The following is a 23061-nucleotide window of genomic DNA, read 5'->3' as shown; positions in this document are numbered from 1 at the left end:
AATGGGGACATCCCACATGGACACCTAGTGGGGGATGCTGGCTATGCACTGGAGCCGTGGCTGATGACACCCATCAGAAACGCACACACACCTGAACAGGAATGCCATAATGAGGCACACGCACAAACACGAAATGTAATCGAGCGTGTGTTTGGGCTGCTCAAGTCATGGTTCCGGTGCCTGGACACATTTGGTGGAGGCTTGCAGTACTCACCAACTACATGTATCCAAATTGTCATGGTATGTGCTGTGCTACAGAATATGATCCTGCGTAAACAGCTGCAGCAGGACCAGCATAGGCCTGGGCCAAACAGCCCCCCACCATTGCCAGGGCCATCACAGGCAGAGCGTGACTCGGAGGAGGAACAACCTGAGCCTGCCCCAGTAGGCAGAAGGAGGCATGCCCAGTATGCCTTGACCTTGGCAAAGAGGCAACGCATAACACATACACTGGCTCAGTAGGAACTCTGGAAATGATACCTCTCTCTGACCCGCACATATAGTAAAAGGGATGCCTACGTTGACACTACCTGCAGTCAAACATGTATAAGGAGTGTAGTATGTGCATCCGACATAGGCAGCCCTGCATCAACACCTGAGGCATGATTGCCATGTGTTAAGCAATATAAAGCAGTGCTAAACAGCATTTACCACTATGTAGTATATGTAAACCAAACTGCACACACCAACTAGTACAAATGTGGTCAATGTTGAGTAATATTGGCCAACGTCCAGCAATGATGGTTAATATTGAGCAATGTTGGACAAGTTAGGTCTAAGTAGGGCATAGCTGAACAAAAGCCAACATGCTCATAGTTGCTCTACTGGCCCTTAAGCAGTCCGGTCTGCTCAGTATGAAAATATAAGCGGTGATGGTCCTCGAACCCAGGATACTGTGCACTATAGTCATAGTACTGAACCACTAAACCATAACAGTATTGCAGTGGTTAACCTGTATGAAGAAATGTTGATAGGTCTATGCAAAGTATTCCATGGAAACCCTGCAGGCACAGCATAATCCCTGTTGAGTTATGACACAAAGGTGATTCATGCAGTAAGAATAGAACCTGACTTTCAACACACACAGTACAAATGTTAATATTGGACAAGTACACATACACCAACAAATGTAGTGGACCTCAGATAGAAACAGACAGAAAGGTCACACTGGGCATGCTCACACACTTGGATACATGAGACAAATGTCAGGCAACAGAACACTGACAGTCTGAACTGGGCATGCTCACACACTTAGGCCATGTTAGAGTACAGTAGTGGGCCACACATATCAGGCAGTTGCATGTGTTAACCCAGGAACCTCTCACTATCCAGCAATCTGCCCTGTGCACACACTTATATGACAACAGACACGTATATAATATAGTGGAACCCTGTCATAATCAAATATGTTCCGCAGATACCTAAGCGGTTCATAGAAAGTGGGAAAGCAAAGATGATAAAAATCAGCAATAAACATTGTGCATCATGAACATTGTCATAGGTTCAGAGGTTGATACTAGGCTATCTGCCCTAGGGCATGTTCAAGCATAGCCAGAGTGTGTTTGGCTGCTGCATCCCAGTCATATCAGAACACTGTGCCCGTGAATAGTAGGTCACACAATATAGCCCATTTACGTTTAGTGTATTGTGCCTCTGTCTAGCAGGGACCCAGAAGATATCCCATGGGTACACATACAATCACCCATCCACTTGTCAAGATGTCACCTGTAGGTGGTCAGTGGGTGGCTCTGCTTATGCAAAACTGGGACTACACTCTGCAGTGAGTGGAGCCTTATGGATAATAATCTGTCCCCTCAGCATGTCCTATCAACATCTGTGCTGAGGTATATGTCCCTGGAGTGTGTAGCTCCAAGGGGGTTGGATATCCTGAGGTGGAGCGTGTCCATTAATTCTGGGTCAGATATTGCCTTAAACTACAGGCACACAACACATCCGTGTAGGTGGTAAGTGACTGAGTAGAGCTGGAGTTACTGTATCTGAACTGTGTAGGGCATCCGTTTGAGTCCCTACATCTGCTTGATGAGTAACATTTGTGGCCATTACAGTTACTGCAGGTGTCGGGTAAGGTACAACCCAAATGTGGCATAGTAACCAAGCATGGTTGTGATGAGTATAGGGGCACATTGACCACACGTGATCAACATGTGAAACCATGTGGGATATGGTGGGCTATGTAGAAGTACTGTCTAACCACTTTGGCAATGTGATTGTCAAAGGCAAGAGTACGAACAGGTCGTGCCCTCAAACCCGTAACAGCTATAACCATATGTAATGGATTACTACCTATGTGGTAATGTGTGGGCATGTTGTCATTCTCAAAGGGAATGACTATGCAACTAATGGCATGTAGCCATGGCTCAGGCACCAGTCATCCTATCTCTGTGAGACCCTGTATGAGTATGCATGTGTCAGCCGGAGAGTTGATTACGGAACCCAGTTTGCAGTCATCTGCGAACATGGGCAGCCATATCCCTCCTGTGATAGCCTGTACATCACACAAATATATACTGAACAAGAGAGGTCCCAGGACTGAGCCTTGTGGGATGCCATATGTAACTGGTTTATAGTCAGACATGGCACCTGCAACACTGAGCATGTGGGTGCTATCCCTGATCCAGGTAGCAATCCATCGTGTGAGATATGTATCGATATTGATGCCGGTGAGCCTATGCATAATGGCCGTGTGGGGTATTGTGTTGAAGGGTTGTGCAAGGTCCAGGCAGGCTGTGTGGACAACCGTCCCAACACTGATGGACCTGGTAACTGTTTAAAGAATGCAAACAGGTCCAACAGGCTAGATCTGCCCACAACAATGCTGTAATGTGTAGGACCCAGTGTCTGTAGGTTTCCCATGTCTATGTGCATGAGTCCCATTACAATACGCTCCATAGCTTTGCAGAACAGGCTAGTTAGCCCTATAGGCCGATATTGTCTGTGGTCTGTTATGGCAGTATTCAGTGGAGCGGGACCACTATCGCTGTACGCCATTCCGTGGGTATGAATCCTGCAGTAACCCTGATATCGAACAGTGACGTAATGTGAGGGTTACGTCTGTCATGAAGGCCGTGTACAACACAGGCCGGGACACTGTCTGGTCCCATTGATGCTGTGTTGTCCGCTGTGGGGAGGGCAGCACTCACCTGTTTATTTGTGATGTCAGGGAGGTTACACTCTGTTGGGATGGACAGTACCTCCTTAGTGGGGATGGGGGGGGGACATCTGCATTAAACCTGTTTGCCAGGATGTTGGCAATGTCTGTGGGTTCAGGGTATGTTCAGTCAGTATGCAGTAACACACAGCATATCAGTGAGTGTCCAGCCAGGTACCTGAATTAACTGAAGAAGGCCTTACGAGTGTCTGATGTGTCTGGTGCAATTGTCCATTGGAAGCAGCCCTGACATAAATACATGAGTGATTGTAGCTGTCTGCTAGTACAAATCACAAATGCCTTCCCTGTCAGGGATTGTGCTCTATCATGCAGTAGCTTCCTCCTTTTGTTGTATAGCGCATTAATAGCCGGGGTCCACCAGACAGGTCCTCTGCCATTGGAGTAGTGAGTCCAGGTGTTATTTTGGATAGCATGATCCATGCAGTCCACTAGGTGTCCATAGACTGTGTATGTAAAGGATTCAGCAGTCTGAGCCATACTTACCACTGACCCAGGGTCTCTGAAGGATACCACCGTGGTATGGAGAAGTGTGACGTTTGCTTTTGGGAAGTTCACCAAGATTACCCAGGATGGGTGTGGGGATGGGATATGGATGTCCAGTGAGATAAAGTATGTTCTGTCCTTACCAATGAGGGGTATATCGCAGGTGTGGAACATAGAGTCCCCATGTTGGTGATGATTATGTCCAATATGTTGTCCCATCTTGTGGGTGTGGTGACCGGTTGTGCCATAGCATATGAGTTTACAAACTGTAGCAACTGTTGGGTGAGGGTGTTGGGGCCTGAGTACTATCCCCAGTCAATGTGTATGTATTTGACATCACCCAATATAATGGTGTTTGGGGAGACCGTCATATTGTCCAGTGTTCCCCAGAAAGACGAGTGTGGTTGCTGAGTTTGTGAGTGTGGTCTGTAGCAGGCAACAAACCAAAAGGCAGATTTGCACAATGTTAGGTGCATATGTATGGTCTGTGATGCTTTGTGCAGTGCTACCAACCTGGAGGTATGTGTATCTGTGATGTATATGGATACTCCCCCTATTTGTGTTGGCCATTCCGAGTTATGTGGTCAGAAAGCATGGTACGAAATATAACCTGGTAGTGCTCTTGTGCATGTGGGAGCCTAAACCATGTGTCTGTTAGTGCACAGATATTGCTATTCTCCATGTTTGTGCTCACCTCCACCACCTGATAGACCATGCCTGTCATGGGTCAAGAGAGCTCAGCCTCCTGTATGTCAATATTGTTGCATCTGTCACATATATCTGAGTGTGTTGGGAGGAGGAGAGGGTTGTCTGTGTACATGAGGCAGATATGACATTGTGTCATAACCACAATATTCACTAGCTGGACTGGAGAGTCCATACGAAACCGACCCCTGGACATGCCAGTATATTATGATGGCATACTCTGTAGCCTGATCACAAAGGATTAGTAGGGTGTTAAGTGTGTAAATGAGTATAACTGGGATTAGTGCTCAGGTTTGTTGGTGTTTTGTAAAGAGTAGCTGAGAAGGAGTCCAGACTGAGAATCATGACATGTCCTTCAGCTATGTCATAAATAGCAATGTACACTCATATATGCCCTGAGTCAGGGCCAACTGTACCTTACTGACAGTGCCAACATCCTGTCAGACAGGCCCATATATACATAACCACCTCCCACTGACGATAGTCCCTGACATCATACAAGGAGATATCACGTGTAGAATGTCTGACCAGCTCTCCCCAAAGCCAAAAGCATGGCAGCAACTGGATTACAATGTTTCCCAATATGTGTCATGCATGCACTACAGAACGAACAGACCCTGCACCTGAACAGTCTGTTGAGCCTCACCCACTCCACAGGGTCTGGAACCATCGAATGTGTTACAGCAACATATGGCACTCCCCACAAGTGTGGGTGCACAACACACCATGGGAAATATAGTCCAGTAAGCCTATAAAGTCTGATCTGCAAGGCCATGGAGTGCATCATGGTTGAAGTCATAAACAGAGCTATTGGAAGCTGACAAACACACAACCCTACCAACTGTGGTATGTTCATGTGCAGATCATGGTTCCCAAACATGCTACACCATTTGCAAGGCAGCCACCCAGGACATACATCACTAAACAGAGCTACACATGTCCCACATAGACTTTGCATAGCTCTTCATCAATATCACAGACACATGTCGTATCCACAAAACCAACAATCTGCACATAGATATGTGTTGACATATGAAGGGATGTCAATGTGTCTACAGACAGATCACACAAGGTGCGACTCACAGGGTCCTGTTCAAGCTGTTGATACCTGCCAACCCACATGGATCATTCCTGGGATTGCATAAAAGAAAGTGCACACACATTCCCATGTCCAGTCTGATGATGTCAGCATCCTACAAATATACCAGGTGAATAGAAACCACTCAGAAAAGCATATAGTGCGCTGTGTTAATACGTATCTCTGTAGTATCATAACATAGTTAGGTAGAGGTTTGAATCCACATTCCCATGTCCAGTCTGATGATGTCAGCATCCTACAAATATATCAGGTAAACACAAACCACTCAGTAAAGCATATAGTGTGCTGTGTTAATACGTATCTCTGTAGTATCATAACATAGTTAGGTAGAGGTTTGAATCCTGCAAGCGCTGACTGTGTGTGTGGGGGGTGTGTGTGTGTGATTTCCTTTGAGAGGAGTAGCCTTTTTTGAGACTGGGAAAACACATTAAAAGAGGCACATCCCTCTTTGGAATGTCTGATGATGTCAGCATCCTACAAATATATCAGGTGAACAAAAATCACCCAGTGAAGCATATAGCGCACTGTGTTAATGCATATCTCTCTAATATTATAACATAGTTAGGTAGGGGTTTGAATCCTGACAGTGTGTGGGGGGGTGTGTATGATTTCCTTTGAGAGGAGTAGCCTTTTTTGAGACTGGGAAAACACATTAAGGCACATCCCTCTTTGGAATGTCTGATGATGTCAGCATCCTACAAATATATCAGGTGAACAGAAACCACCCAGTAAAGCATATAGTGTGCTGTGTTAATGCGTATCCCTCTAGTATCATAACATCGTTAGGTAGGGGCTTGAATCCTGCAAGCACTGATAGTGTGGGGGGGTGCGTGTGATTTTCTTTGAGAGGAGTAGCCTTTTTGGAGACTGGGAAAACACATTAAAAGAGGTACATCCCTCTTTGGAATGTCTGCTGATGTCAGCATCCTACAAATATTCAAGGAGAACAAAAACCACCCAGTAACGCATGTAGCGTGCTGTGTTAATGTGTATCTCTGTAGTATCATAACATAGTTAGGTAGGGGTTTGAATTCTGTAAACGCTGCCGGTGTGTGATTTCCTTTGTGGGAGTAGCCTTTTTGGAGACTGGGAAAACACAATAAAAGAAGTACATCCCTCTTTGGAATGTCTGATGATGTCAGCATCCTACAAATATATCAGGAGAACCAAAACCACCCAGGCAAGTATGTAGCATGCTGTGTTAATGCGAATCTCTCCAGTATAATAATATAGTTCGGTAGGGGTTTGAATCCTGCAAACACTGAGTGTGTGTATGCTACAGGTGGTCAGTGCAGTGTGGGTTTTACTTTTACTATGGTATGACATATGATTAAAACAGTATGTGCATTGCAAACATCGGGTATCTGTATGGAAAATGAATATGTGTACATGTGACCTCAATCAGTGCATAGGTGTGAAGCCTGCATACTACATGAATACATGTGTTTCCTTCAACAGATTGTGCCGCTGCTTCTCAGATCATAGGTCACATATGTATGTATGCAACAAGCCCAGCCACTGTAGTGATCCGTGGCCAAAGTCATCTGTGCCACACACACCCATGACATGTACTATAGAGTACTGTGAGTGAGGGTAATTGCCTGGGGTATATGTCACACATGTTCATACACAACAATGACTGGTAGTAATGGACAGTCATTATAGGTGTACAACAGCCCTGTGGATATGCATGCAGGCCCCTAATGTGCTATGTGAAAATACCGATGGACCCCACAATACCTATGGATATGTGGATACCAAGGGATAGATGACATAACACATGTCTGTCTGTACACATTGGTACCCAACATACATGTTGAGGGCTACCACCTATGTGGTACTGTTGGGATAGTATGTCTAGTAAATGTGGGTGACTGGACAACAGGTATCTGTCTGTATGATACCATTGTGTAGGATATGCGTCCCATCCAGGGAATGCAGTGTAGGCCAATGCATGCATTTCCAGATGTGGATGGACATATCCCTAGTGTGTTTGCATGTACCTAAGAGGGCTATATGCCACACATGTGTGGTCCCAGGAACGTGTGGCGGTCAGTACCACTGGTTACTGTTATAGTATAGTACTGGAAGGATCCAACTGTTACTGAGTTTCCTACAACTGTGTGTCATTTGTCAGGACATCATCTAATGATTGGTTATAGTCATGCTGTTGAGGTGGTGTATACTACCAGACTGCAGATCATTGACAGATATCAACAGTATCACCCACAGCATAGTGTCACCCCATGTCATACACACATGTGTACCCATGTTAGTACATATCTGTAGTAGAATGCATACTGGCCATTGAAAGATACCATGAGATGTTAACAATGTGTACAACATGGTGTGTCGCACATCCCATGTGTCCACTATGCACGTACATGCAGACAGTGCGCACACATCATGTTCACAGATGTACACCTGCTAATTTGTAATGCACACATCACACACGTACTGTCCACTCACTTGACACATGCTGGCAACACTGTACACCTCAGCCAAGTGGCACATGGGTGGACAATACATACTCAGACCTAACACTGGTGTAAACAATGCTACAATGACTATCAGAGCTGTGATGCATAATGCCTGCTGAGACATACCTACAAGGATATCAGTACACTTTCCTTTGGCAATGTGCTACTATTGCTACACTGCTGTAATGTCACCCTGTGCATCAGAACCATGTTAGCCTATTCCTGCATCAATGTGACAGATGACAGGAGGTGGCACAGGTGTCATCATATGCACAGGGTGTGTTGTTGGTTTGCCAAAGCCCGACATTGACCCATCCAATCGACATGTGTGTGTGTGTGTGTGTGTGTGTGTGTGTGTGTGTGTGTGTGTGTGTGTGTGAGTGACAACAGTACAGCATGGGCCAATGTTGATGTAATGTGTGTGTGTATGTGTGAGCCCTAGTTGTTTGGTTAATGTGTGTGTGTCTGCATGCACACAACTCCACCATGTGGCTGCCATATACGGGCGGTTGTGGGACAGCCACAGACTGTACCTGCTAGGCCATACAGATCACTGTCTCTGGCCATGGACACGGTACCTGTGCCTGGCAGGGGTGCTACAGGCAGTATCGGGTACCAACCCTGACTGGGTGCTATCATCAGAGGCAGAGGTATGATGACTAGACCCATGTCCCTGCTGGGACTGGCCAGTGCCACATGCATATGGTCTAGTAGGATGGTCAATGGACAGGCCAGCCCCAGCATTGCTGGGGCTGCGACTGCCACTATGGGAGCGGCTGTGATCTGTGGTCCGTCCGTGACAACTGCCAGCTGATGCTGTTGCTGGCATGTGTCCGAGTTGGCTTCCCATCCATCCCGCATGGTCCTGGCTCATGGCTAACACATTGTGGAGGACATCTAATGTCTCCTTCCAATGGCTATCAATGACCTCGGTGTAATTCTGGATGGCACCGGCAAGGTCACGGATGCTGTCATTGATAGCAGTGTAATGGGCGCTCTGCACCCTTAATTCCTGTTGGGTGTACTGTTCCATATGTGCCTGTGCCTGCATTACAGCCCGGAACATACTGGAGGTTGTAATACCTCTGGGGGCACATCTGTCAGGTACAATACATCCAGTGGTGCTCCCCTGAGAACCCCTGGACATCCGCCTATGTGGTACCATTCCAGTAATCCGGCTATGGCTGCTGTGAGGGGATGCACATGCCATGGGTACCACACTCTCCTGGTCAATGCCGACTGTATGCTGTCCCTCAGCTAAAGCCATTAGTATGAGTGTGCGCATAGATGGGGTTGAACGCTGTGTACTGTCGATTGGTGGACCAACGACAGACCCTGACAGACCTTCCTGTACCACAATACATGTCTCATCATCTCCACTATTAGTGGCAGTGACATCAGGTTCCCTGCTGCATTCAGACACCCCTAACTCAGCACCTTTGGAAGGAAGACAGGAAACACACTTCACAATGTGTACATGATGTTAGCACACATGCACACATGCACATATGAGCACATGCACACATGCACACATGCACACATGAACACATGCACACATGAACACAAATACACTGCTCACCACAGCACATACACACACACACACCAGCAATCCAACACATACACAGTAGTGGGTGAAGGTGGGTGACAGTATCACAGGGCAAACAGTCACCTCACATGTGTCAGCATGCAGAATATGTGTTGCTCAAGACCATGCAGTGCAAGTGTTGATGGCCCTATTTAATGACATTATACATGGCTGTGATGCATGTGTGTAGTTGTTCAGTGATTGACTACACCCTGAAATACAATGTGTACATGGACACAACATTGCTGTGCAAGTATTATCTGCTCTGCAATGTCCTGTGCACCATCACTCAATGGTATACATACCATGGCTGCATGTGTTATCTGTGTGACACATAGATTGCCATGTCTACTTACAGTGTCTGTGTCCATAGCGAATAATAGTGGGCACAGGTGTAGCAAATGCATGCAATGTACAGACATGGGATGAGTGGTGCATGTAGACATGAAGTAATCCCAATGCTCGACATGGCCATTGTACAGTGGTTATGGTGAGTGTGGGACATATTGCAGATATGTCGGTGCCAGCCATGACATGGCATGCTACACGACTGCAACATTAAACACCACACATACCCAATGTGTGTCATGTGACCTATACACCCAATAACATTCCAGGACATATATGTGACTCTTTGTACAGATGGCGACAGCTGTGCATATTGTGTATACTGGCATATGTAAGCGCACACAACATGCTATGCACATTGTGTATAGGTGCATATGTTTGCACACACACACAACAATGAGGTGCAAAGCAAAGACCGCTATGTGTAGTACTATGGTCACTGTAACTGGATGGGGTGTACTACCATGTGCCATCATCATCATCATGCAACTTGTGGTCACTCATGGCTACTACTGTGTGACAGACCATCACCTAGCATGCTGTACTTGAACTGCAGTGTCGTGGCTACGTTCACTATTACACAGCCACTTTGTACATGGGTGTATGAGGTGCCCAATAGGGAGCATTGCCTAACATGACTGTGTTATGTGTTGAAGAGTGTTGCACAGCCCCATGATAGGCCTCTACCCCTGAGGTACATCATGTGTGTGTGGATGACATGTGGGATACTGAGGTGTGACCTTACAGCGGGTGTGTGGTTATGCCATATGTAGCATGTCTTTACGTACTGCGTATGATAAACATGTTATGTTGTGTACAGGTGTTGCAACTATGCCTATCCAATGTGCAGTACGGGGTCACCACAACTGTGTCTTATGCTCTGTGTATTGCATGTCAGTGAGGCAGCTACTGACATTACTGAGCTGTGCAACATCTTACAGCAAACATGCACGGCATGCATTATGCATAGGTGTGTTATGTGTACATGGCCTGCACCTCACCTATGACATGCATATTTCATTACCAACATTGCAGTTATAGCACACTCACCAGTATGGATCGGCTGCCCTGCTGTCACACCAGAGGGACCTACGAGAATATGAGAGAGTTAGTCAGCGGCCACAACTGTGGCATTGCTACAGTGGATATGCTAAACTGCAGTATAACAACAGTCAACAGTCACAGGTGTAGAGATATTATTCAAAATATCAGTATTGCACAACACTAGGCAGCAGAACTGCTAAACACACAGTACACATCTCACATAGACATAATCTAACACTACAGTTAACTGTCGTCTACAGATAGGGTATGTTACCTGCTTGCTCCGGGTGGACGTGCTGGGTGGCTCCGGCCTCCATGACAACACATGTCAGAGGTTGATGTTGCTGTTGTCCAGGAGCCACCATGCTTAGGAGCAGCTCCTCCACTCTGGTGAGGGGAGATGAATGGCCACCCCACCACCTGTGGCATGCTGTTGTCTTTGGATATCAGATGCACGCCACCAGACATGTCTAATTAAATCACTGCAGTGATGGTGTACCTGCTCATATGTCCAGTTATGCATGCCTATGTCATTTACCTGACAAACAAGTTCCTGCCACAGTGCAGTCCGCTCCTGCTGGTGCTGGCTGCTTCTGGTGAACAGCATCGTGTACTGCTGCAATAGGCTTTGTAGTATCACCTCTTCCTCATCCGCTGTGTATGATGGATTGCGTTGGTGGGCCATCTGGCTGAAAAAGATATGAACAATATGTGTGAGCGAGTCCTGTGGCACACTTTACACCTTTAACCACAGATATCACTTTACTGACATATATATCATCCTATTGTCTGTCAGAGGTTACACACGTTCAATACCACTTAGTGGTTCTCCAGCCACAACTAACTAACAGTATCTGGCACACTCTATATATCACACCACTATACAACAGTACCTAACTCACTGTTTGTGACACATTGCACAACCTAAAGACAGGGGTGTATATCACACCAATGCACGAACAGATATGTCATCCATTGCAATGGATGTAGAGTACAGGTACAGTAGTACCAGTCAACCACCCTAGTCATTGATGCCATAGCCCTGCCTAACAGATGTGTACAGTTGTTAATATAGGTGGCATACTGCTGTAACAGAGTATATATGTTGCTGGATACGCACGTATACCCTGTAACACACATATGATTGCAGCCATTGTACAGGCATGATTGCACACACATCAGACAAACATACAACACACCACTGTATGCCAACACAGATGAGCATTACCTGTGTACCATACAGTACTGTGTGCCACTACTTACACACCCTTATGCCTAAGTTTTGTCCTCTGTGCAGACTACAGGAAACACAGATGACAGTGTTTCCAAGCAATGTGAACACACACCATACTGTGCTGTTTAGGCCTACAGCTTCTGGTAGTACTACAGTTCATATGGGAGTTGGATTCACCAGCAGTACCACTCACTAAGCATACATGTATTGCTTTAGCCTACAATGAGACACCACATTCGTCAACAAGGAACTATGTCACATCATATGCCGTACTACTATGTCTGCCTAACAGTATATTACACATCATTTGCTGTCCTCACAGCTAGGATAGACACTACCATGTCAGATACAACTTCACACTATGCTGTCACACCTTTACAGACCTTGCACACATTCAGTGTTACACTTATTCAACCTCACATAGCAGGTATTGTATTGAGTACATGTGTGAGTGCATAGTGTCATAGGTAGGTAATATGCTGTTGGCCCTATGGCCTACGGCAGCCTAGCCATATGCTACCCTGGCCTTTGACACACATGTACTTTGATTTCACTTGCCCCTGCCAACCAGAACCACAGAGGTGTTTCCTGGGGTGTATTACCAATCTCCCACACAATCATCAGGGGTATTTATGACAACTGCTAAGGAGGAGCCTTGTTTGCTATTGCTAGGTGGTCTATTCCAGTGTATGGCATATCTCTGAGATGGGAACCTATCCCTCCAGCATGTGCTGTTTAGTGAGCTGACAAGGTTTAGGGCCCTACAGCGTGTATCCCAGAGGGATTGTGATATGTTGCCATGGTGGTTGTCACCCAGCTATGGGTGTGACATACCTCTGTATGTCCAGCAGAGGTCATCTATGTGTGGCCAGTATGCAATACAGTCTAGATGTGGTTTTGTGAGTCAGTCTGTATAGGGTGTCTGTTTGCAGCCAGTATTACCCTTTGGGAGGTATGTCTGTGGCCTTTTCACCTGGTGTAGTTGTCATGTGAGGTACATACCACAGAGGGCATTGTGATGGGTAGAGGGGAACACTGCCCTATATTTCAATAGATGACACACCTGTTGTCATGACACATAACACACAGGCTGATTACAGGTGTAGTGTGGCACTGTCTTCATCAAAGCGGAGGCTACTGTCCACCTGTGTCCCATGTTCCCTTATCACACCTTCACTGTTAGGTAGATCTCTACCTATGTGGTAGTTAATGGGTACAGTGTTTTGGAAAGGAGGAATGGCACTGCAGTATCAACACTTGTCTACAGCCCATGCCTTGGTCACCACACACCTGTTGCAGTACATATGACCCTGTGTCACTCTGTCTCCCCCTCTCTCTCTCTATATGGCTATCTCTCTCTCTCTATATATATATATATATATATATATATATATATATATATATATACATACATACATATATATACATATATATACATATATATATATATATATATATATATATATATATATATATTTATATATATATATATATATATATATATATATATAAATATATTATATATGCATATCTATACACATATACACATACATGTACACATCCATTGCTGTACACATGGATGTACATACAGGCACATGTACAGTCCACCTTTCGTGGTGGGGATATCACTTATGTGACAGTTGAGGGATGTACAGTTATGTGATTATATTGCACAGTGTTGTGCAGAATGCATGTGGGTGTCCTCAGCCCATGTAACATTAGCAGGCCTCACTGGCTGTAACACAGCGGATATGACAAATCAGTCCCGCAGCATTTAACCACCACATGACATATATCAGCACTGCATGCTGTTTTCTAGGCCACACACACTACGACCTACATAGATATATGCACATATCAACCTTCAATGACAGATATCTGTCCACCCTTCACTAACAGTTGCAGTATGTCCCTTGCCCTATGCACATGTGCGGATACAGATAGATACGTACTGCTGCCACACATGGATGATTTGCAGTATGTAGAGTACTCTTCAGGAACATCTACTACATGCCAACACATACATGTGAGTTACATACCTTACCTTTGTATTTCCCTGCTCCGTGTGTTACGGTTTTGTAGGTTTTTTTTTTTTGGTTATTTGTTTTGGGTTTTCCCCCTCTATTTCGGTTTATGTCTCAGTTTCTCTCTCTGTTGTGTCTGTGTCTGTGTCTGTGTGTGTCTCTCTCTCTCTCTCTCTATCTCCCAGCAACTGCAATGATAGAATTGCATGTGTGGACTGCAGGTACAGCCTGCTTTTCTAGGTATCTGCACTTGTGCATGTGACAGCCTCTGCACCCATTGCTGCCCACCATTCAGTAACTGCATGCAGCCTGCTGTGTGGTGATTGCATTACTCACTGTGATTGCAGCCCACTGCTATAAAATGCTAGGTTAGGTAGGCGTAGCCCTTTCAGCTGTCCAAGGTGGGGCCCATGCTTGTTTGCTCTGGACACAGTTGTGTCAGTCAGAAGGTTGGTATATGTCTCTTATCTGAAGCTAGGGTTGTAGCCAGTTATATGCAGGTTGTACTCAAACCTAAATGTTGCTGCTTCCAGTACACACTTCTCAGTGTAGACATGTACTCACCCCTCCAAATGCTAACACAGGATACATAGGAGTATGTCCTTTATTTCTGACTTACACAATTAACTGCCATACAAATGTGGTTATTGCACTGTATTCCTGTGGCCAGTATTTATCCGGGTCTGATACTGTGTGGTGTTTGTAAGGTGCTACTGTAACATTATTCCCTGCTAGGATGGCTGGTTCTTCTTTCACAGTCATGTCATGCAATTCCACAACAACTACTGGTAAAGACCCACAGAACAGGATTTGTGTTATACCATTCCTGATTTCCATTTACATTCCCTCATTGTAATTCATGATATATTTATTTCAGAACCCAGTTATTTGTATATCTGCTGTGGCTTAGTGGTAATTCATGCAGTCTATTGTGTCAGTGGTTTGGGGTTCGAGACTGGCAGAGTTTTTTTTCTTTTGCTGCTGAGCAGAACAAGGGCCCTGCCATAGAGTGACTAAGGCACTTTTAAGCAGTTGTAAGCGGGTTTGCGCAGGTTTGCATAACGCTTAGCGACGCTTAGCTAAGCACACACATGCGCACACTCGCTTAAACCTGCTTACTACCGCTTAAATGTGTTTACTCCCGCTAATCCCCATGCTTTCTTTTAAAGAAAAGAAAATGGGGAGATAGGAAAGTGGTGAAAAAAGGGGGCACAAAGAGGGACAGACAGTAGGTAAACAAGCTCGGGATGTGCAGGACGGGTGTAGGGAAGGTCCATAGCTGCCCATTTCTTTACCAGCAACAACTGTGCATATGCAATAAATTTGGAGTGATATTTGAAACCTTCCACCCCTGGGAGAGGGGTGAGGACAACAAAGTATGTTGTACTGCCAGTTATAATTATCAGTTTACATGTCCAATGGACATGTGTGAGAAATGGGCAGCTATGTATGGGGTGTAATTTTTTTGTGGGTACAGATTGCCCTTTTTTTTTTTTTTTTCAGGTGAGAGTGGGAAGTGAGGTAAAGGAAGTAGGTATGTCCAGGGAGGTAGGTTGGTGAGGTAAACAGACAAGACGCATACAGGGGCGGTGTATGACACATGGGGTGGGTGAACACAATTGACGGGGTCGGATGTTTGGAAATCGCAAGCCCATGAGCCCACAGATGGTAACAGTGGAACTGAGATCCCCACCCATGGGCAGTCACCACTGCACCTTCACAGCCCGAGGGTGGCTGTGCTGGGGGCTACGTAGGATGGGCAGGCTCATCCATGAGACACGCCACTCTCGCCTCGAGCTGGCGTAGGGGATCAGCGACTGAACTCTGGATCTCCCTACACACCACAACCCGGACCCTTCAAAGGGTGACAGATGGCCCTTCTCCACCCACGCTTGCACGGGGGGGGTGAGCCCCATCCCCTGCAGTGCTTCCACCCGAAGGTGGCATGGGACCAATGGAGGAGGGGAGCCCGGGCTGGGCACCGGACCTGTTGGTGCCAGGTGCACTCGCCAGCTGAGGAGGGACAGGTGGGTCCGCTGGGACCGGCCTTCCCATACGTTCTGTGATTAGGTGTGTTTAATTACAACATAAACAACAGCATTCCAGATTAGTTGTAACAGCATGCAGTAATATTCCCATTAACCCAACACACCAAGGTTCCAACAGTTGAACAGCAAGCATAACACATGCATATATTGAACCACAGTGGATATTCCAACAGCATGCAGGGATGTTTGGTAGCAATAGGCCACCATGATTGTGGTGTTTAAACAGGGCACATGCATCAACGTGAATGCAAATATTTATAGAACAATAGGACATATGTCCCAACAAATGTTAAGATTACACATACCCATTGAGGTGTGGAATTGCATGGTTTATGCACATACAGTAGGGTGTAGAAAAAAACCTTGGTTAACATCTTATAATTACCTTTTAGTCTATACTACATTCCTAGTGACTGCAGGTGTCTATCCCCTACGTGTATTATTACACTTGCCACCATACATTAGGTTGTGTAATGGGTTTGGCTAGTCCAATATATGCCTGACCTATATCTGACATACTAACTGTCCAGGATGCAGATGTTACTGCTACATATTTCTTGATTGCAGTTCTATTTCTTAATCTACATATCTGGGATGTTTTCACATGACATTTTCACTTCGATTTGTACAGAACCCTGCATTTCTTGACACACATTCACATTTCTGGGGATAAACTAACATGCTACACGTGTGCCAGATTTACTTATGCATGCCAGCCAGTAACTGACTGTTGCGGACTGTATATATGCTTCACAGCTACTAGCACTTCCATCACCCACTTTATATGGGACTGCACAACTCTGGGTTGCCAGCACTTTTTCAAACAGTACTATTTGTATAATGCAAGGGTGCAACAATATTTCAAACTCTGTGACACAGACACACTCCGGGTTTTAGACCTTTATTAATGGCATTACACACTTTTCCACAAGCTCACTCCTTTATTTGTTTTAACGGTGCATATGGCAGACATGTTCCAGACATATTTTACCTTTATTAATAGGTTAGAACACTCTTTTTTCAGGCTCACTCACTTATTTTATATGACAGTGCCTGCAGAGATAGTATTCCAGACATATGTTACCTTTCTTAATGGGTTACTACACTCTTTTTCTGCCTCTCTGACGTTTTTATCTGACAGTACATGCAGAGGACTTATACAGGCAATTTTATGGCTGTATTATTGGACTACAACACTTTCTTTCATGCTCTCTCCAATATTTTATATAACAATACATGTAGAATGATCACTAACCTGCCTGGTGGCGCAGCCTTAGCAGCCTATCAGCATAGGCTTGCTGATTCGCAGCACAGTCACCTGCAGCTGTAAAGTAAATGAAGGGATATTGAGACATACCTATCCATTATACATACTCAATTATCAATTCTTACATACTGCGTTCCATGGCTACAAACTCAGTTGTGGGGCATTCTGCATCCCACGGGCCTCCTGTATCCATTGGTTCAGGTGGTCCTGCTTCCGTCTCTTCAGGTCTGCATGGTGGTGACGGACCTGCTCACCAGTCTGAGGAACACCTGTGGCACTGGTGAGGTCATAAGCTAACCGGTTCCAAGCCTCTGCCTTGTACTCCGTCCCTTGGAACTGGCCCTGCAGGAGTCCTGACTCATGACGGCGGACGAGGAGCCAAACCATGTATTTCGACTCCTCCATGCCCCAACATTGCGCTCGGAAGCATGTTCCCTCTCCAACACCAGTCATTCTGACTGCAGATGTGAGCTACAATCAGTTATGGCATGTATTCCTGCCTATGGGGCTTAAATATGCTGCATTTCCCGCACTTTTTTGTGATTGGCCATTTTTTAAAATTCACGGCTGACTGCAGACCTGCTTAGTAATGGTTAAACTACCATTATTAAGTATATGTATGTTAACAGTGGCTGTTTCCCCTAAGTTGTCATGGCTTAGTGGTTCTGTACTTTGCTTGTGAGGCACAGAGTCCTGGGTTCGAACCTTGTCATTCATTTTATTTTCATACTGTCCAGACAGGCTAGGGGGTGTGGCTGCATTTAAGCAACTGTGCTCTACGTTGCTCCTCAGTGCCCTACAGTGCCCTGGTTGGCACGGTGCGCACATCCACGCAAACAGATTGCGCTGGTTAAAGCACTATTTCATTATGGGCACCTCTATTGCGCTGGGTTAACCATTATTAAACTATGGGCAACTCTATTGCGCTGGGTTAACTGTAATTAAACTATGGGCAACTCTATTGCGCTGGGTGAAGCGCTGCTTAGCTGCATGCAATTATATATCAGGATCATTTAAAATATTTATTTTGTTCACTGTTACATTGGCCATTTCACTGCGTTTTACTACTATTTACACATATTTTTGTCTGGTATTATTTCATTTACTGATTTAAAAATGAATACAAAGGGGAGTGGTGGGACTCGAACTGTAAACACCTTTTCTTTGTGCGAACACCCTAACATTACGCTATTGCTATTTGGCGTGATTTGCATACACATTCTTTCTTATGCTCTTCCATGTCTGAATTGCTAACTCTAGCTAAGCAATGGGCACACCCGCGCACACACGCGCAAATACGGGCAGCTATTTTGGGTATTTAAAAAAATAAAATTAACTTTTTACTTTTTATAACTGTGATGGGGGTTTACAATAGCAGGGAGTGTGGTGTTGGGTGCAAGGACATTTGAGCGGACTTGCTCTTGTGTATTTGCTTTTACTTTTCAATCACTTGCAGGGTCGTGGACATTTAGACTGCTTGGTAGTCTGACACGTCCCCTGCTTTCTTACACGGTCCGTGTAAGACTTACAGTTGAGTCAGCGTGCCCTCATGCATATTCATGGCACACTGACGTTATACCGTTCAACTGCAGCCTCCAAGTAAGACTTATTAAGTCTTACACGGAGGATTCGTGAATCCGGGGGAGAGTTTTATATATTATACAATGTACTTGTTTTTACATTGTTATTGTAGTTTGCAGCCTTAGCTAATTAGTAATAATTACGTCCACTTGATGACATTGTAGTGCTGACAAAAGCTTAATGACATGGATAGAGTGTTAATAACTGTATAGTAATGTGGATAAAGAGGTAATAAACAAACTGTTACATTCTTTAATTTATAGTTGTACTTTGTTACAATTCTTTATATCTGAGTGTCTAATGTTAGGATAAAAATATATTAAAAAGGGCTTCATATGGTAGGGGCAGAGCTTCCAACATCAAATGTACAGCTCCATCATCTATAATCAACCCTGGGATCAGTACATCTAGAGTAAAGTACAAATCCATTTTTGATGAGTGATGGTTTGCTCATTTTGATTTTATAAATAAAGAAATGCATTTCTTTATTAATTTCTATTTGTTAAAATGGATAATCTAACTGTGCAAAAAGCCCCTGAGGAGAAATTTTCTATTTTATATGTATACAGGTTGATAAAATAAGAATTTAGATCATTTTCAAAATTACTTGATGTTATATTTAGTTACCGTATGACTCCAGAACTAAAGAGGCTACATCAAACTTATATATAACATATATAACATGATGTTCATTGCTAATATATACAAAGCTGTTAACTTCTAATACATATGATACTTTCACCTTATCAGGCACTCAACATTTCAGTATAATGTATGAGTACAGGTATAATTGTATATAAAGAGGACAGACCTATGTTAACTCTGGAGAAATCTAGAAATGCCCTCATCTACTCACTGGACACAGAAATATTAGAAATATATAAATATCATTGTGTGTAAGTTGTAAAAATGAGCGAACATTTTCTTCAATGAGTTTGTCATAAATATGCTTACAGAGTGTAATTTTATTTCCACAGACGTTCACTTCAGTGACTGAAATAATAGAGCATTTTAGGAAAACGCCACTTCTTCTTATTGATGGCAAGGATCAGGATTCACGAAACCAGTGCACCTTAACATATGCAGCAGCTACAGCGAGGTATTAGGACACGAAACCAGTGCACCTTAACATATGCAGCAGCTACAGCGAGGTATTAGGACGCGGTATTGGATGCACCAATGCCACTATAGGCTTGTAACAGTCTTCAGATTACTTTTTACCACATGTATGACTGAAGATAAAACCATGCTGCATGCGAAACAAAGTGAAGAAGTTTTAATAAAGTTATTATGCTTTTTTTTTTTTTTTTTTTATGAAACTCCCTCAATAAACTGCCAGAAGTCACTTAGAATACATACAGCAACAATATCTTTATTTTTATCATATTCATCTTGAAGATGGAAAGTTCCCACCTTGGAAAGATTGTAAACATTACAAATTCCTTGTAATGCACATTAACGAACAGAATATGTGTGTTATTAAAATTTAATTACAATCTTTGCTATTCATGTGTGCAGTCTTAGATGTCCGTATATCTTTATTGTGTTACATGCATTGTTTTAAATCCATCTGCTATTAAAATGTTTATGTTTGAATGGATGCTGTAAATGTACACATGATAAAAATGGAATATGGAACATTTTTATTTGTATTCTTGACTGTAAAATGATATGCTTTCCAAATATTTGAGTTTTATGATATGTTAGTGTTGCCTTGCACTCAGACTTGCTGTAGTGAAGTACATTCTTGAAAAAAGCACAGTGGACACAATTCTAAAAGACTTGCTTTCACTGTAAGTGGCCACTTAGACTAAAATCAGGCTGATAGCAGGTCTTTTGGAATCTGCCCCCCAGTGTAAATCTGTTTATAGATAGGTCTTACAAAAAGATAAGTCATTCACAATAGCAGCAAGTCTTTCAGAATCAAGGCAGACTTAAACTGAGAGCAGCTCTTCTGGAATCTGGCCGATTCTCTTCAGAAAGTCTAAGGACTATGGTTACATTTAACACTTTTTCTACACACACACACACACACACACACACACACACACACACACACACATGTGTGTGCGAACACACACACGTGCACACACACACACACACACACACACACACACACACACACACACACGTGTGCACACACACACGTGCACACACACACACACACACACACACACACACACACACACACACACACACACACACAATGCACCCATTTCCTTCTACACACGAGTCAGATGTCTAAGCTTTCAGACTGTATCAGAATTCTTTCTTATTTGTATTTTGTTAAACCTGACACAAAGAACGTACGTCTTCTTCTTTTTCTTCCTTGCACTAGTTGGTGTTAACTTAATTTGTCTAACATCAGCAACTTACTGGCCTTTGACAAAGGACTCACAAGGTTCCAAACCTCAAGCTAGTTGTATTGTAAAGACTGTGTTGATCCAGTATCACCACTGTGTTGTGGTTTCACATATGATTATGGCAAGCATGAGGATGCTCCTACTTCGAACTATTTTTTCTTGCCTTGTCCAAGTTTTTTGGAAGCACACACAAATAAACATTATGACTAAATTGCTCTGGTATAATAGAAAATTGATATGTCTGACGGCCTTTTATTATTTTCTTGAAAACACTACCCATTTTTACATTTATCAATATTTTTAACTGTGTGGTAAAATTAATACTGTTTTATTCCCTCTTATGTACTTTTACTTAGTTTTGTCTGTACTACCATTTATAAATCAATATTCTCCTTTCATCTTAAAATTGTGAATTTCATCATGCCCTTGATCAAAAAAGATGAGGATGAAGACTTGAATAATTTTTGTCTTCATCTTTCTGTTTTTGTTTCCCATCCCACCATGTACTTCCCTGGCTTCCAACTTGGGGTGACCCAACTTTTCTTTCTGAAGTACCACATCACTATCATATCCACTTCATGTTACTGTATTAATTTTTTATTTTAGTAATGTTACTCGCTGTCTCATTTCATATGCCATGCCATTTCAACTCCATATTCTCTCAATGCAGTGCAGAGTGCTGTTCATTCTCATATGACATCATGTATTATGCTGACCCTTATGACCCAGACTGCACTCGTTCAAGTCTGTAGAGTAAAGCAAACTGTCCTCTCTCTTTAACCCTTTTCAGATATACAGAAGACAACAGATAAGACTCAGAAAGGAATGCATGCAGTTCAGAAAAAAAGTACAGTGTATATGGCAGAAACACTAATTTCACTGTGGTTTACAATACCCGTATAGTAAGACAGTTTTTCATAAAAGCAGGATTACAAATGCAGCCCAGTAAATATGCCACAGACACACACACACACACACACACACACACACACACACACACACACACACGCATTCGCACACACACGTACACACAGACACACACATGCAGTCTGCATACAAACCCCTATATACAATGTAGTGCAGTGCATCATGCAACCATAGCCAACAGCATTAGATTACATTAGGGAGATATATGCTGTTGCTCTGTTGTGCTGCACAGATTAGTTGCTCTACTGACAGTATTGTCATAACTGTTTGTGAGTCTGCCAATAGTAACCTTACTATGAACATTTGTTTTGTTCTTGTATAGTAAATCTATTTGCAATATTCTTTTACACTGATTTACATTACGGTCTAGGGGACATATGTATGTATGTATTCATATCACTCTTCCCTAAATAACTTACAGCTTTCTGGAAAGCAAGACATTGTTGCAGATTCAGTAAAGCCTACACAATTTGCTAAAACCATGTGCTTATCGTGGTGCGACGCATACATAATAGTGCACCATTTTATATTCAGTAAGTGGCACTACAGATCATGTAGAGCTGTGCAAACCCAGTAAACATTGTAGCATGCTAATTACAGCATAAGCAGCTGAACTGTATGCTACTCAACCAATCCAAGATGGAGGAGCTATTCAACAAGCTATAAAGCAACCATGTAGGCTC

The 23061-nt window shown here is 43.7% G+C and overlaps 1 protein-coding gene across 1 annotated transcript in view; it reads left to right on the top strand.

The window, feature by feature from the left end:
• LCP2 (lymphocyte cytosolic protein 2) overlaps positions 1 to 20730 on the top strand; it is a 1995233-nt gene extending 1974503 nt beyond the window's left edge. Inside the window, exon 21 of the mRNA XM_044084497.1 lies at positions 20066 to 20730. Within this exon, the coding sequence (XP_043940432.1) occupies positions 20066 to 20194 (129 nt within the window). The 3' untranslated portion in view covers positions 20195 to 20730. The remainder of the gene's footprint in view (positions 1 to 20065) is intronic.
• Positions 20731 to 23061: the final 2331 nt, after the last annotated feature.

Source organism: Protopterus annectens, chromosome 9.part0 (genome assembly GCF_019279795.1).
Source record: "Protopterus annectens isolate FY-2018-M chromosome 9.part0, PAN1.0, whole genome shotgun sequence".
Taxonomy (NCBI): domain Eukaryota; kingdom Metazoa; phylum Chordata; order Ceratodontiformes; family Protopteridae; genus Protopterus; species Protopterus annectens.
This window is presented reverse-complemented; position numbering and strand designations above follow the sequence as displayed.